This window comes from Malus sylvestris, chromosome 14 (assembly GCF_916048215.2).
Source record: "Malus sylvestris chromosome 14, drMalSylv7.2, whole genome shotgun sequence".
Classification (NCBI taxonomy): Eukaryota; Viridiplantae; Streptophyta; class Magnoliopsida; order Rosales; family Rosaceae; genus Malus; species Malus sylvestris.
This window is the reverse complement of record NC_062273.1, coordinates 27,834,698-27,852,644: the sequence shown is the minus strand read 5'-3', so window position 1 is coordinate 27,852,644 and position 17,947 is coordinate 27,834,698. Positions and strand designations below refer to the sequence as shown.

Genomic DNA, 17,947 nt, shown 5'->3' with positions numbered 1-17,947 from the left:
TGAAAATATCTGCAATTTGTTCTAGAGTTGAACACTGTACCAGCTCCAGAACTTCACTTTTAACTAAGTCTCGAAGAAAATGAAACCTTACATCAATATGCTTACTACGACCGTGCATCACAGGATTCCTTGAAAGTTTGATTGTTGAGACATTATCACAATACACTAGGCTGGGACCATTTTGTTCCTGACCAAGACTGTTAAGAATTCTTCTTAACCATACAACTTGACAAGCGCTCGAAGCTGCAGCTATGAATTCTGCTTCTGTCGTGGATAAGGTTACAACTGGCTGTTTCTTTGAGGACCAAGAAACAGCCCCTGAGCTTATTATAAACACATAACCTGAAGTGCTCTTTCTATCGTCTTGATCACCTGCATAATCACTATCGGTATATCCAGTAAGCCCTTCAGTTCCTTCCTTTTTGTAGAATATCCCTAAATCAACAGTCCCTTTCACATATCTCAGAGCTCTTTTTACTGCCTGCATATGAGACTCAGTTAGTCGTTCCATGTATCGACTTATCAAACTTACAATAAACATTAGATCAGGTCGTGTAGCTGTTAGGTACATGGGACTTCCCACCATCTGCTTATAGACAGTGCTGTCCACCTCAATACCTCCCTCATCCTTCGTGAGTTTAAAGCCGGGAACCACATGATTTAGTACTGGGTTACATTGATCCATGTTGAATCGTTCTAAGACTTCCTGAGCATATTTCCGTTGACTGATGAAGATCCCTCCAGAACTTTGATTTACTTCAATACCAAGAAAGTATCTCATTTTGCCAAGATCGGTCATGTCGAATTCCTCCATCATCGATTTTTTAAATTGTTCAAACATTGCATAATCATTTCCAGTAAAGATGAGATCATCAACATAGAGACATACTATTAAAATCTTACCTCCTTCTGCTGACTTTATGAACAAAGTATGCTCATAAGGACACTTGTTGAATCCTTCCTTTATGAAATATGACTCTATACGACTGTACCAGGCTCGGGGGGCCTGTTTCAGTCCATATAAAGCCTTCTTGAGTCGATACACCTTTGACTCTTGGCCCTTCTGTTCATATCCCGGTGGCTGATCAACAAACACCTCTTCATCAATCTCCCTATGCAGAAATGCAAATTTAACATCAAGCTGGTATATCACCCGATTCCTTTGTGCAGCGAGAGAGATGACAATTCGAATGGTATCTAGACGTGCTACTGGTGCAAACACCTCTGCATAGTCAATTCCATACTGTTGACAGTAGCCCTTGGCAACCAAACGAGCTTTATACTTGTCCACTTTGCCATTCTCGTTCAGCTTTGTCTTAAACACCCACTTCACTCCAATAGTTTTCCCTCCTGGTGGTAGCTCTACCAATTCCCACGTATTGTTTTTCTCTATGGCCTGTATTTCTTGATCCATGGCATGTCTCCACTTCTCAGACTTCACTGCATCTTCAAAGGCAGTGGGATCTTGTGTAATACACAACGCCAAGTGAGCCATGCTAGCACCCTCCTCATCAGATAAGCCTTGACCCGTCTCATAATCTCTCATCCACACTGGTGGTCTTTGAGTTCGTCCCTCGTGGGGTGAGCTCTCATTACTTTGCATGTCCCGTTCAACCAATGAGTCACTGGAATCCGAATCAGGTTCAGTTTCTCCCACAGCTTCATCTTCATCAGACTCGGGGTCATTCTCCTCCCTTGATGAGTTATTCTCTTCATCAGTGTCCCATTCAAGTTCTGTCACTATGGCTTCCTTGTGACTGTCTCCCCATTTCCACTATTGATCCTCTTCAAACACAACATCTCGACTAATAATTATTTTCTGAGAAACAGGTTCATACAGTCGATATGCTTTAGATTCTTCACTCACCCCAAGCAAGATACACTTACAGCTTTTGGCATCGAGCTTTACCCTTCTATTGTCAGGAACATGAGCATGTGCAATGCAACCAAAAATCCTGAAGTGATCCACAGATGGTTTGTGTCCATTCCAAGCCTCCTCTGGTGTTTTGTTCTTTACAGCAAGGGTAGGGCATCGATTCAACACATGCACCGTCCAATTCACTGCTTTAGGCCAGAAAGTTTTAGGAATTTGTTTTGCTGACAGCATGCTTCGCACCATGTTCATGATGGTGCGATTCTTCCTTTCTGCAACCCCGTTCTGTTGGGGAGTATAGGCTGCAGTTAGTTGCATGTGAATTCCATTCTCAAGACAGAAGTTTGCAAACTCATGTGAGTTGAATTCTCCTCCTCGATCTGTCCTCAGACCTTTTATAAATGCTCCAGTCTCTTTTTCAACCCGTGCCTTGTAGGATTTGAATACGCCAAAGGCTTCTGACTTTTCTACCAAAAAATAAACCCATGTTTTTCTGCTGAAATCATCAATAAACGTAATAAGGTACCTCTTATTGCTGTTTGAAGTAGGGTTTATTGGCCCGCATATGTCTGCATGGATCAGTTGGAGGATCGGAGGCTCTCCATATGCTTTCTTTGGGAAATGGATCTCGATGTTGCCTTCCTACCAAGCAATCTTCACACACCCTTTGAGAGGCTATGAACTCAGGCAATCCTCTCACCATGTTCTTCTGTTGTAGTACTTTCAGCCCGTTCCAACTGAGATGCCCAAATCGATTGTGCCATAGATTTGCTGGATCTGTGGTGAGAGAGGAGAAACACTTTTGTTCCTTTGGAGAGCAGCGAGTCAACACTGCAAACATTCGATTGTGACTCATCGTGGTTTCTATAATTAATCCTCTCTCAGCGTGAAAGATCTTGCATTTTCCATGTTGAATGAGAACTGTAAGTCCCTTCTCTTACAACTGACCAATGCTCAACAAGTTGTTTCTCAAATATGGCATATAGAAAACATTTGTGATCACATGTATGATGCCATTCACCTCCATTCGCACGCTTCCCTTGCCTTGCACGGTCAAACTTGAATCATTTCCCAACTTAACTGATTCTCTGAAACTCTCATCAAGCTCACAAAACAGGTCATTCTTGCCACACATATGGTTGCTGCACCCGGAATCCAGAAACCAAATATGCTCCATTGTTGTCTCCTTGATATCCACGAGTGCCATCAGTAGCATCTCTTCTTCTGTCTCCACAAAGTTTGCTTTCTCTTCCTTGGATTTCTTAGGGCACTCCCACTGAAAATGCCCTAGTGCATGGCAATTATAGCATTCTAGGGTTGACTTGTCAAACCCTCTACCCCGTCATCTTCCTCTTCCTCGAAAGGTTCCTCGTCCTCGCCCTCCTTGTTGGACTCCATGAGTGACTTGGAGAGCCTGTTCATCTACCATATGTCGGTTGATCCTTTGCTCGTGGACCAGTAGACTGCTTTGAAGCTCATCAATGGATAAGGTGTCCAGATCGTTAGATTCTTCGATGGAACAAACCACATAATCAAATTTTGAAATCATGGATCTCAAAATTTTCTCTATGATTACCACATCATCCATCTTCTCCCCATGAGTCCTCATCTTGTTTGCTATGGCTAGTGTTCTCCCAAAATAATCAGTGACTGTTTCTCCATTCTTCATATGGAGTACCTCAAACTCCTTGCGCAGAGCCTGCAACTGAGCACGTTTTACACGTGCAGTTCCTTGATACTTTTGCTTCAAGGAGTCCCATATATCTTTCGCAGTATCCTTCTTCAGGATAGTCTCCAATATTGATCGATCTATGGCTTGAAACAAATAGTTCTTCGTCTTCAAGTCCTTCAGCTTTAGTTCATCCATAGTCTTCTTCTGTACTTCACTGGATTCTGACCCTTCTGCTGCAGCAGTAATTCCATTTTCCACCAGGTTCCAATACTCTTTGGAACGAAGAAAGTTTTCCATCAGCATACTCCAATGGTCGTAATGACCATCGAACCTTGGAATAGCTGGTTGCACGAAACTGTTCTCGGACGCCATGTTTGTTTCTTCACTCTAGCACCTAGATTGCAAGCTGTTGATCAGGCCCCGTATCGGGGCTCTGATACCAGATGTTAGAACCAAAGAACAACCACACGAGTTTCAGCAATGCAACACTAGAGAGCTTTCACAATTCAGGGAGAATTCTTATTAGATTGAATAACACTTGTGGCTGTTAAATAGCCTTACAATGAAACTGAAAAAGGATAACAGCCAGCTCCTAGAATCGTGGTAAAGACTATGTCAAAACAGAAAATGCATACTTGTCCCTTAAGTATAGGGATTATTGAATAACAACCCTAAAAGCTAGGAACCCTAGCACTAACAGAAAAACCCTAGCGATAACAGAAAACCCTAATAACTTTAACAACCTCAAGGATACATATTGGGAATATGATTGTTTCTACAATCATACACGTATGGCATGCTATCACCAATCGGGCGTATCTCTCTCCTCCTCTGCATAATGAGAAAGAGAACCTGGCTAAAAACGGAAACAAGTCTTCTTCCTCTCTCACTCTCACATTCTCTCTCCTCTGCATTGCCATTTCCCTTCTCTCTCTCTCTCTCTCTCTCTCTCTCTCTCTCCATTAGCTTTCTTCCCAACTACAAATGTTGGCCTCTCTTCCCTTCACACAAAGGCTGAATTTTGCGTAATTGAGAAATGAGAATGGAGGAGGAGGCAAGAGAAAGCAGATACTGGCTCGTCCCCTTCGGCCGACCAGAACCCTAATTTTCTCTAGCCACCCAGAAAATGTTCGATTTTTTATGTCAAACCAGAGCTCAACGGATCTGAGATTGCATTCAACCAAAACTCCAGGTGGGTGCTTTAGACGGAGAAGATGGCTATTCGATTGGGTGGTGATGGTGCTTCTAGAGCAAGCGAGTTTAATAAAGTTATGAAACTCGTACGTAACTAAATAGTATGACAATGAGGTTTTAGAGTTGTAGGGACGACTCAAATGTCACAATAAGTTCGTAGCATCTTTTGAAATATTTTTCCGACGTAAATCAATTTATTATATGAATATTGCAAGATAAATTAAAATCGTACTTAGGAACGGTAATTAACAATTTTGAAAATTAAAAGTGAGGTTTTAGGGATTTAGGGACAAAGACAACGTCCCTACGTATAACGAATTTTGCAATAATATTGTAAAATTAAATCATAAAAAATAGGGAGGGCTTCTACTTGTGCATATATGTAGTAAGGCATGCAAGGGGGTTAATATCCTCTCCAGGTCCAGCAAGGAGCCTCCCGGCTGCAAACAGGGTCGTCCACTTCGTTCTCCCTCGTCCTAGTTGCCGGAGCAGGTCCATCCGCTTGACGTGAATCTAAACATGGCTGTCGACTTGACTTTGTCGGAGAAGTAGTTGCGCACCTCCGAGAGACGTTGTCGACCCTGTATTGCAGTGTGGCCTTGAGTTTTCAGCGGCGGAGGGCTGCTGCTTGATGTTGATTCCTAGCCGCACGATCTCTTTCAGACCATCATGATTGGTTGATCCGTAGGATTCGAACAGTTAAGATCCAGAGAGGATGTTAACCCGCAAGCATGTAGAGTAGAGCTTCTTCTATAATTTTAGAGAGAGATAGAGGTGGACAAATACCTGAAGACCTAATTTGGAGACCCAATAAGGTGTAATTGCTATATTAAATTACATGGAAAATCAAGAAATAATTCATACAATTATATATCAAAGTAATACATGCACATGAGTAACTAATGTTAAACGAACATGACATAATGGATTAGAAAAACCTGGAAATACGGTCGAGGAAAGTGTTAGATACTTTGTCCTTAAGACAAGTTTACGCCCCACTACGGTGCTCATGGTTGATCGGCGCTTGTCTCTCAAGATACAACGACCACATCCTTGTAGCACTCCAAATCACAAGGCTCCATGAACCACGAATTGTTGGAAAATTTAATAATAATAATATTATATTAAATTTATTAATTGAATAGAAATTAGAATTGGAGCTTTTTGGTAGAAAGATATGTCTACTCAAATGAAGAGTTGCAACTTTTGACTTTTCATGAATAGTCACATGTTTTCCAAAGAGATATCCCACATTCTATAAATAGAGAAGCCCCCTATAATCACAAAATAATTTTTCATTGTTTTACATTAACTACATAGAGTTTACTAAATATTAGATAGTCTCATTGAGTCCATATGAGAGAGTTTTCAATACAATCGTGGTTCATGGAGCCTTGTGATTTGGAATGCTACTATTACAAGGACGTGATCGTTGTATCTTGGGAGACATGCGCTGATCAACCATGAGCACCGTAGTAGGATGTAAACTTGTCCTAAGGACAAAGTGTCTAACACTTACCTCGACCGTATTTCCAGGTTTTTCTACTTCATTATGTCATGTTCATTTAAATTTGGTTACACATGTGCATGCATTACTTTGATATATAATTGCATGAATTATTTCTTGATTTTATATGTGATTTAATATAGCAATTAGACCCAAGTTTTCCAACAATCTTAAGACAAGTTTATGGTTTATTTGCTATATTTATGGTTGAATGAAAACATTGAAGAAACGATATGTTTGTTGGTTTATTTGGTATATTTATGGTTGATTGAAAACATGAAGAAACGATATATTTATATTTGGTTAAAGGGGACACATTTGCATCCTGGGAATTTTGCTTAAATTGATTCATTTTTCAAGTTGTTAAGATCTGCATGTCGTTATTTGTACATATATTTCTCTATTGGTTCATTTTATTGATATGACTTTGAGAGACACGGTATTTAGACAGAAATATATGATACTTATTTTCAATTTTGTTTATGCTGGTTTCCAATTTATCTACTTAGTTTCCTAATAACCACACGTGACTGTGTTGAAAATACAAAGTTTGTTTTCTGTTAGCAAGTAATTTACAAATGCACACAGTGATCAGGAATATAAGAATATACTTTCTTTCTTAACTATCTTTATAATATTCTTAAGCGATTACATGTTTATGACTTTTTAAAATGTCAGTTATTTTGTTACTCAATGCAGAAACTGTATGTGACTTCTGATAGTTGCACCGTTTCGTAGTGGGAACTAATTTGGAATGGATGTTTCTTTTGAGTTCTTGCATTGCATGCAGATGTAATCGTACAGATTGCACACGGAAGAACTGGAAATGTAGATTTAATTCTAGCGACTCCAAGAAGAGTCTCACCATTTCAAAGCAAGACCACTTGATTAAGAACTTTGAATCTTGATCCGTTTGTATCTCTATGCCGATACGGAAATGAATTGGTGAACCATTCGGTCACTGGTTACGTGTAGAGATGGCGTGGTCACTAGTTTGGTTCTTTTCAGATTGTGACCATATCGGTTACAGTAATAGTGTCGTTTGGAATTTTGAGTGGCATAAGTTGATTTTCTTTATACGTGGAATGCCACTATATGATATTAGTAGCATAATTGAAAATAAAAATGCATATGCATTCTAGTCAAACGGTTTTGCTTTTGTTCCCATGCACATAAATTTCTGAGATGCTGCAGAAGCAAAGTGTCCAAAACCCAGGGTCGTATATATGTTGGATGAATTTGGGAGATTAATAGTTCTCCAAATTATTTGAGAATGGTAGAATGTCTTACTGCAGATTGGCAAAAACTATTGTGCTTCATTTGTATAATACCACTTAGAAGAGGCAAGTTGATCACTATGACATAAGTGCATTCACCTAAAAGGAAACATGAATCCTTTGAGAGGCGAAATAATGTGATGGCCGTCACCAAAGTGTCAAGTGAGTTTTGCATAACTCATGATTGGTCATAATATCATTAAGTTGTTGAATGGCGACACAAAAGCATTGTTGAATGGCGCCAACAAGTGTTTTTCTTAAAAAACACAAGTAGATTTTATAAAGCCTAGGTGAAGATACAAAGAGATTTTATCTTTACAAAATATTCATACCTCTTAATATGAAATATAATTTATTAATAGCGTTAAAAGCAACCACAATATGAGAGAATTGTGGGGGTGACTTAGCTATTTTTGAGAAATGGAATATACTTAAAAATAATGTAAAAGTAACTTGCTTCTAGAAAGAGATAACAATTATCTCTTATAATTGAAGTTTTAAGGTATTGAAAAGTTGGAGATCTTCTAGCAAATACCTTAAATGCGGGGGAATGAACCCAAGTATTAGCAAATTACTTTTTAAGTCCTAACATATGTTTTGAAGGACTTAACGTTGGAAAACAACTACTCTCGAATGAAATATAATTTCATAAATTGAAGTGCGCACCATAAGTGATAGTCATCAACCTAGTGGATCCAATTAATTAAAGGTTTGACTAGAGAGTAAGTTGTATCATAGAGGGGAATGGGTTAAAAGCCTACGACTTAATAATCGCCATAATGGCAACCCAACCTAGCTGACTGGATATCCCAAGATCTAGGTTCAAAAGGACAACCGAATTGTGGATGATTCAATGGGAGCACTGCGGAGATAATCTCCTACCCATGTCTTATGATGAAACAGTGTTATCTGCAACGTATTTAGGATAAGTTTTGCTTTTAATGATTCCTATACTTGAAAATAACAAATGGGGTATTGCAGAATACTCTTAATGGGAAGTCACCTATCTTGAATGAGGAATGGGGCCGTTCCTATGAGAATTTTTTGAAGAGCTTAGTTCTCTAAAAGCACTCATGAGAAACCAAGAATTGTTTAGGGCCAAAATGAACACAACCGAGCAATCACGGGGTGTCTGGAAGGGTATTGTGTGATTACTATTGTCTTGGTTTACACAAACGGCTGAGCAGTTCAAAACATCGCATTCACTGATTAGCCAAGTAAATCCGATAGTAATTCACCACGAAAGGTTCAAAGCCAAAAGTCACCTATCCCTATGCGGTACTTTTCCTACTAAATTCTTTCTTTAGTGTCTGCATTGTCATTTGTATAGTGTTGAGTAAATTCCATTCATGTGGGGGATTGTTGGAAAATTTAATAATATTATTATATTAAATTTATTAATTGAATGGAAATTAGAATTGGAGCTTTTTGGTAGAAAGATGTGTCTACTCAAATGAAAAGTTGCAACTTTTGACTTTTCATGAATAGTCACATGATTTCCAAAGAGATATCTCACATTCTATAGAGAAGCCCCCTATAATCACAAAATAATTTTTCATTATTTTACATAATCATACATAGAATGTACTAAATATTAGAGAGTCTCATTGAATCCATATGAGAGAGTTTTCAACACGATCGTGGTTCATGGAGCCTTGTGATTTGGAGTGCTACTATTACAAAGATGTGATCGTTGTATCTTGGGAGACATGCATCGATCAACCATGAGCACTGTAGTGGGACATAAATTTGTTTTAAAGACAAAGTGTCTAACATTTGCTTCGACCGTATTTCCAAGTTTTTCTAGTCCATTATGTCATGTTCATTTAAATTTGGTTACTCATGTGCATGTATTACTTAGATATATAATTGCATAAATTATTTCTTGATTTTATATGTGATTTAATATAACAATTAGACCCAAGTTTTCTAACAACACCACCGCCCATGTGCATGTGGAGCTGTTTCAAACTTTCAATCATATATATTCATGAGTCTCTCTCACACTCACTGAAGCAATCACAATCGATGCCAATTGTTTTCACTCCATCACTTTCAGTTTTGACACTACCCCAACGTCTCCATTATTGTTATTGCAGTTCTACTGATCAACCCAACAAGAACCCTTGATTTGTGCTACCTAGCTACTAATGGAGATTTATTTTATTTTATTTTATTTTGATTTCTCTTATTGACACACATAATCATTGACACGCATAAAAATTGATTATCTTGTTGACACTTTCTAATACGTGACAAATGCTAGCACCATTCTTCTTTGAACCTTCTCGGTTATCTTTCTCATTTTGTAATGTTACATGATGATTTAAATCATCTAATTTGTAGGTTATCACCCCTTGAGGATCAACTAAATTCAAAATTATTTAGTCATGTAGTGGTTGTCTAATAAACAGATAAACCTACATACAATTGGCAACTTCCCCAACTATAAAAGTCCTACATACAACGAGAAAATCTGACTGAAAAAGTTGGCAACTTCCCCAACCATAAAAGTCCTACATGCAATTGTAAGGTCAACATTATGGTTAGTATTGTACGTATGAATAATACTGATAATGCACTTTACTAACATGACAGAAAGTAATTATGTCTATACATCATGGTGAATATTCAATTTTCACCGATTCTCCTCTCTCTAAGATGATCTCTAACCCTTCGGGATAAAGCTTAAAAATTTAAGCCAGAACTTGTTTTTCTCCTTTAACCCTTATGGCTTAAAATTTTAGCCCGTGAGGCCGTGATGATTAAATAATGATTTTAGCCTAACTTTTTGTTTTCAATAACTTTTCTTTAAATTAAAATTTATGTAATTATCTTAATTTATTTTTATGAACATTTTCTAAAAATATTTAAATTCTAATAAGTAATTAAAAATCATACAAATACATAGAAATTTATAAAGTTTTAAGTTAAATTTGATTATTTAAACGTTAGATTTAATTTTGGACCGTCAAATCTTTTTTTTTTTACTATTAGATATGATCTCATTTGATCATAGCCGTTAGATTATAAGTAAAAAACAAAAACAAAAACAAAAATTGAAATATAACAGTTTGGTGAGTCCATAATAACTTAAGTCAGACTTAAATCCTAGAAAGAATCTAGCCCAGAGATATATTTTCTCCTCAAAACTTATTTTAGCCCATGGTTGGAGATGGTTTGGGGGAGTTTTAAAGCTTCTATTTTAAGCTTTATCCTATGGATATATTGCTATTTTTTATAAAATAAAAAAATATTAATATTACTGTTTCTCTTTTAATTTAAATCACTTGTAATCATAGTGTGAAATGTCGATAATATCGACGAAATATCGATGATATTTCGGTTTTTTCGAATCACGGATATTTTGGAACATATCCATGTACATATCGTACAAATATCGACAATATCGACGATAACATCGGAAAATATCTATATCGGTGTAATATCGCTAAAATATCGAAAATATCGATGGAAAGGAAGGAAAAAAAAAAGAAAAAAAAAAAAAGGAAAAAAAGGAGAAAAAAAAAACACAAAGGGGATTTTAACCCCTCCCATTTTACTCCTCCAACACCGTAACCACCATATATCACTTATGTTTTAGTGATAATATGCTAAAATATTTATATTTATATGAGTGGCATGTTAACAATTACATGCAAAACTATTTTGGGGATTTATCATTTGATGAATACTCTTCACAATAAACTTACTCTACACATAGAGATGATGAAGATAGTGAAAATTTTGAACCTCATAGGAACTTTATGTGGTACTAAATCACTCATGTATCTTACCATGCAATGTATAAAGTGTAAAATATTGTAGTAAATCATTACATATAAATGACTATGGTGTGTTTATTCTTTTTTTCATTAATTACTACATATTTTCTACACTCACAGTGTTTGCCAGCTCGCTGTATAATCAACTTAAATCAATTAAATTCATTATGTAATGCATTTCCTTCTAATTTTTTTTTTGGATAAACTAATAGATAATTGACTAAATAAACATTATCCAAAGTTTCAATAAAAATTTCCAAGTTTTTCTTACAATTTTCGTGGTTTTTATTCAATTTTTATTGATATCGATAATATCCTGATATTTCCATCGAAATTTTCATGTTTTTGGACTACCGATATTTCCGATATCATCGATATTTTATATCATGCTTTTAATCAAGTCTTAAATGAGAGAATGAGTAAGACTTTGGGCGCTCCAAAAGAAGTCAAATGGCGGTTGATCGGGACCGTACAATAGGAGCCATAAACATCATATCACAAAATTATTAATATGTAGTGTACACGAGTAATAACAACGGCTAGCAATTAAGGGCCGGATCCCTTCTTCTTAATCCATCAAATTAAAGAATTTATGTTATTGAAATTTGATCTAACGGCTGAAATTATTATAACTTTTAAAATGGGTCCCTGTTTGTAATCTTTTGATCAAATTTCAATGAAACGGATTCTTTGATTTGGTAGATTAAGAGAAATGGATCCAGACCGCAATTAAGCATTATTTATGGTTAATAAAACGAGAGAGAGGGTTGATCGTACATCCATCCTTCGATCAAATGCGTGCATTTCAAAGCGTAGGAGGGCCAATTTTAGCTAGTGTACAATTCTGCAATAATTTTTTGGTCCTTGTACTTGTATGAGTTGGATAAATTAAAATTGGAATTCAAGGTTGGTTGATTTCTTTGCCAAAATGTCAAGTTTCATGATCATAAGGTGGAAAGTAATCCATTTTGGAAATAATTAGTTGCACTAATGTGTATCTATCAACCTTGATGTGAGATTTAGAGTCGTAACACGTGAATATGTGAAACTAGCTCTTTAATTATAAACGCATGTGAAGTCCCTTTATTCTCTCATGCACGATTCAAAGCCTAACGTGCGATTCTACCTTTGACTTGGTTGTGATTTGCTCCTACTCAATGTATGAATTTATTCGATACATGCTATATTTCTATGGAAATATTAGAAAAATATATGAAAATGGTGGTGAAGTCTAAACTTCACAAGATATCAGAAAAACTCTTAAATTTTGGTTAAATCGACATATTTCGTTAATAATTCCGACATACTTAAATATCGACAAATTGCCATATAACATTCCCTAACTTTCATTTAAATGTCCAAGTTTTTTAGCAAATTTCCATCTAAGGCAACTGATATCAATATTGATATATTCATGGATATTTCCATAAATTTGCATATCGATATTTCCATCGATACCGATATTTTACACAATGGTCCTACGACATGGCATCTTTAAACATTATTCTCCCCCAGAGAGTGTTGAACAACCAAATTTGGTGTTCTTAATTTTATATTTTGGTACATGGAATTGTTCTTAACAATCCCAAACTCTAAATGTGCGCGCCAGTTTTTCTATTTTTAGAATGAAAAATACACTCGTAAAGAGTGCAAAATAAATTTTTTTTGAAATGCCAATAATAATCCCCTGGTATATAGCGGAAGATAATTCTCTTTTAGTACTCAATGATCAAGTTTTGCCTAAAAATTAATTGTCAATGCTTTGTTTAGTACATGAAAGCCTATCCCTCGTCCAATTGAGGGATAACCTCCTCCTTGGGGCAATACTATGCTTCCCTTTAAAGCCTTCACCGTCAAGTTTTGATGATTAATTGTCGGCTATAGTGGAAGTCAGGAGGGTTCCACTCTCAAATGTAGTAATTCTTTTTTGTTTCTAGCATTTGGCACTAGAATATGTATGGTCATGTCAGTTTACCAGGAAGATCGTCCTCAAAATTCCATATTTTTTTCGTAAAAGTTTCAACCTTGTAGACTATGGCAACAATCAGGACCGTAAATAAACTCACAATTATGGCATGGCAGTATGCTCTGCTCTCTTGCGACCCCTACTCTAATCAAAAGACTAAAGCCCCCTTAGGTCGCCAAACTAGAATGAGGGGTCCGCCTTTTGAATAAGAAATGGGAGAAATATTATTGTCATTGAAATCAATAATTTAGTGCAAAATGACCAAATTCAAAAAAAAAGAAAAAAAGAAGAAGAAGAAGATAATTCCACTAATAGCTTGGTGACGTTGGTCCATATTTTTTTAAATATTTGTAAAATTATGAATTGTTACGTTACGAGTTTTACGACGCACTTAGGACAAGTTTGATACATAAGATTGGCTTGATTTGAACTAATTGTAAGAATTATCAATTTGGCTTGACTTGGGGTGGTTTTATTTATACCCCTCGTTTAAAATGGTCTAGTATAAACACGCACAAGCTTATCATATTGTTAATTAACTCCATGTCGTTTTAGGTTCAGTTTTAAATAAATCAAGTCGGGTCCAAATCTGGTCAATCAAACACAATTACTCATTTTTACTTCTTGTGAAGCCGAATTTACTATGAAATTGTTATAAGTCCCAAACTATGAGAATGTAAATGTGATTAACTCTACTTATATTGATTTTCAAGTGAGTTATAGGAAATTATGGGCACCTTTGACATCAACACATACCCCTAACCCTCGACGTTAAAATTGGTTCTCGAGTTGTTTTGCTAGGCAGGCTCGACAATGATCCTTATGCAAGTTCATCTACGAAAACTTTGCTACGACTTTTCCCTCTAAATGGCAAGGTTCAGTACACTTCTCGCGACATCGCGGGCAATGAGTCACCCCACATCGTTGCGATCTGAACACTTCACCATACTATTCAATTAGTATGAGCGACAAACGACGTTAAAATTGGTTCTCGAGTTGTTTTGCTAGGCAGGTTCGACAATGATCCTTATGCAAGTTCATCTACGAAAACTTTGCTATGACTTTTCCCTCTAAATGGCAAGGTTCAGTACACTTCTCGCGACATCGCGGGCAATGAGTCACCCCACATCGTTGCGATCTGAACACTTCACGATACTATTCAATTAGTATGAGCGACAAACGATGTGCCAAAGGGCAAAGGCGTAGTTAACACGAGTTGATGACTCACGCTTACTAAGAATTTCTTGTCAAACAACAATAATTAGTTTATAAATTATGGGTGTGCTTGTTTGACTTTGTTAGCTCTGACTAGACTAAACTAGATTAAAGATTAATGCAGTTCATTGTTTGTTTTCCACAAAGACTACCTTTAATGGGATTAAGTTTCACTCGACTAGACTAAGGGCTTGCTAGATAGTCTTAGCGAGACACCCCTCCCCCCCCCCCAAAAAAAAACCATAGGACTGCAATGACCCCTTATCTCTCGCGTCCTTGTCATCTCGGACTACACCGTCTCTGGGTTTTCTCGATTGGATTATAGGTTTCTTGAAATGAAGATTTTGGGTTTTTTGGATTGTGTCCTGGGTTTTTGGATTAGATTCTGGAATTTTTGAAATGGAGGATTGGATTTCGAGAAAGGTGATTTAGAAAATGAAAAAAAAAAAAAAATTTGAGTTCCAAATATGTTTTAGTTTATAACTTAGTCTTGCACTACACCAAATACTTAACTATTCTTATTTTATTTAGATCAAGCCAAACTGATCCAACTTAATCTATAAAATTAGTCCAATTCAAAATAGTTCGATTCAACTAAGGACAATGATTGTCTGCCCTCCACTTCCAGTGCCATCCCCGTGCTCTCCTGTTTTGTGTGGTCACGGTTAAGCCACGTCAACATTTTATATTATTTTTTTATAGATATAATAAGACAAAAATGAATAGTAATATAAAATATTGACGTGATTTAAACGTAACTATATAAATAAAAAGACACAAAGAGGGCATCGGAATTGAAAAGCAGACAATCCTTGTACATCACTCTAAGGGTACACAGTAGACCGTACATCACGCAACTTCCAACTCTCGAAGCCTCTCAACAGACAACATCACGTCAGATAAATCACACAGTAATCTCCACGTACTTCCACAACTCCCAGTAACATTCCGCAACGTGGCGCTCTCTCCTCCAGTTATGTTCCTCAGCCGATAAAATTAGGCTGGCCGACAAGGCGACAATCCTCCCGTTCCTCTACCGTCCGTCCACGTGTCGTAAACCAACGGCCAGATCTTATTCCTCTCCCATGTCTTCACGGCAGCTGCGACAGTTGGACTTGGACATCGAAAGGCTGTTTCGGTCTTTTTGCTACTCCAAGCATTGGTCAGTGTCATTGGGTTATTTGCTTGCGTCGCGGGGCTAACTTGGTAATTTCAAAAAAAAGGAAAGAGTTTGGAAAGATATGTGGGAGGGATATTTGTCGGTGTTCGCAGCTTATAATTTCGTATTCGCCTTCTCTCTCACTCCTCACTTTCTCTCTCTAGAATAGCAACTGAAAACAGAGTGTGTGGGAAGGAAAAGATTGCACACTCAAACTCTTACGCAAATGTGAGCGGAATTTTCCCGGAAAATTCAGGGATCGATCAATTTTCCCGGAAAATTCAGAATCCGTCAAATACTGTAATTGAAATGCAAGACATTTATTCAGTGAGAGGAGGAGGGAGGTTCTTCGGCGGCTCGGGAGGAGGAGACCGGCGGCTGAGGCCGCACCAGCACCCCAACCAGCAGGCCTTGAAGTGCCCGCGGTGCGATTCTCTCCACACCAAGTTCTGCTACTACAACAACTACAACCTCTCCCAGCCCCGCCACTTCTGTAAGGCCTGCCGCCGCTACTGGACCAAGGGCGGCGTCCTCCGCAACGTCCCAGTCGGCGGCGGATGTCGCAAAACTAAACGCTCCAAGCCGAAAAATTCATCTTCGTCATCGCCGACATCGTCTTCGCCTCCTCCTCCGCCGCAACCGAACAGCGCCGATCAGAACAAATCCAGCTCTCATTCGAGCAGCGAGAGCTCGAGCCTCACCAACCCCACCGCCACCGCCGCTACTGCTGCCACGGAGGCCGTCTCAGCGCCGTCTTCGACCGGCTCTGCTTCCAATTTACTGACCAATATTCATAATCCGGAATCCAAATTCTTCGTTTCTCAAGGCGGCGCGAACGGTGGCTTTGAGCCCGGCGCGTCGGCGGCGGCGCTGCTGGAGCAGATTACGGAGATTAACGGATTGTTCTCGGAGATTGGGAGCTTCACGAGCTTGATCACGTCTTCCAACGACGTGCCGTTTAGTTTCGGGAACATCAACGGCTCGCCGTTTGATCAGCCAGCCCAAGTTGGTAATCATCATCACAATCAAGTTCATCAAAACCAATGGGGGCAGCAGAACCAGGAAGGGAAGATGCAGGAGATCAGTGGTGGATTGCTGGATCAGACGGCGCAGGTCGATCTATCAGTGTTCCAAAACAGATCCAACGGCGTCGGAGGAGGAGAATTTGGACCGTTGGATTGGCAACCGGGATCAGTTGATCAAGGTTTGTTTGATCTTCCTAACACCGTAGACTGGAGTCAAGGTCAATGGGCTGATCAAGACCACCCTACTCTCTACCTCCCGTAAAATCTCTCACTCTAATTAAACACCCATTTAAAAAAAAAATGGGAAAAATCTCAACTTTGAGATAAAATTATGGATTAAATAATATGACTTATAATTATTATACTTTTTCTTAGTTTTTAAAAATTGTTATTAGCATTTTAAAAATTTTATTGGACACTTCGGATTTAAAAAAAATAAATACACATGAGGAGTCGAAAATAAAATTTTTGAAATGTCAATGACAGTTCGTAGTTTTTTTGGAATGTGTTTGGGTTCACTCTTGCCTCTCGAGGTTAATCTGCAACCAACTTCGTGTTGGTTTTTATTTTTAATAATTTTGTTTTTGGATTTGTCTCTAATGTATACGAATTTGAATTAATCAAATATTTAGAGACAGATGTTAGAATTACTTACTCGTGTCTCAGATTACTTTCTTCGTTAATTTCAATTTCTTTCTATTGAAATGTTGTTTTGAATTTATGGAGTAAAAATTCGAACTTAAGCATGAAAACACGAACGCTTTGATTTGATCAGATGACCTAGTATAGATCATGTCCAGTTATTCATACATGCATAGTCTATCTAGTTACTTACTACAAACATAAGTACGAGAAGACGAACGGTCCGATCTGATCAACTTGCCTAACTCAAGTCGTGCCTCTTAATTTTAGTTGAGTTTTTCATATATGCAGTCTATCTTGTCCACTTACTAATTAGAATTAGTAGCTGTTTATCATCATTTAAACACACTTAAGGGTTTGCCACATCATCACTGTAAATGAGGATTAAAAGTGAAGTGGGGGATAAGAATGGAGCTTGGTTGCTGAAAAATCAACCGCAGCTAGCGAATCATAAGTAAACACGCGTTTAAATAATTGATTTTTTAATCATAATTTAAATACATGTTTATGTTTACTCGTGATTCGCTAGCCCGCTAGAGCTGTTATTGATTTTTTCAGCAGCCGAGCTTTCTTTGTGGGGGTAATCTAGGTTTAGAAATTTATTTTTATTTTAATTTTGGCGGGTTGGGAGG

General features: G+C 37.6%; 1 protein-coding gene across 1 annotated transcript; it reads left to right on the top strand.

The window, feature by feature from the left end:
* The first annotated feature begins 15,755 nt into the window (after window positions 1–15,755).
* On the top strand, window positions 15,756–17,323 carry LOC126600552 (dof zinc finger protein DOF5.4-like). The gene has a single exon (XM_050267135.1). The coding sequence runs from the start codon at window positions 15,958–15,960 to the stop codon at window positions 16,933–16,935; it is 978 nt and encodes a 325-aa protein (XP_050123092.1). The 5' UTR covers window positions 15,756–15,957; the 3' UTR covers window positions 16,936–17,323.
* Window positions 17,324–17,947: the final 624 nt, after the last annotated feature.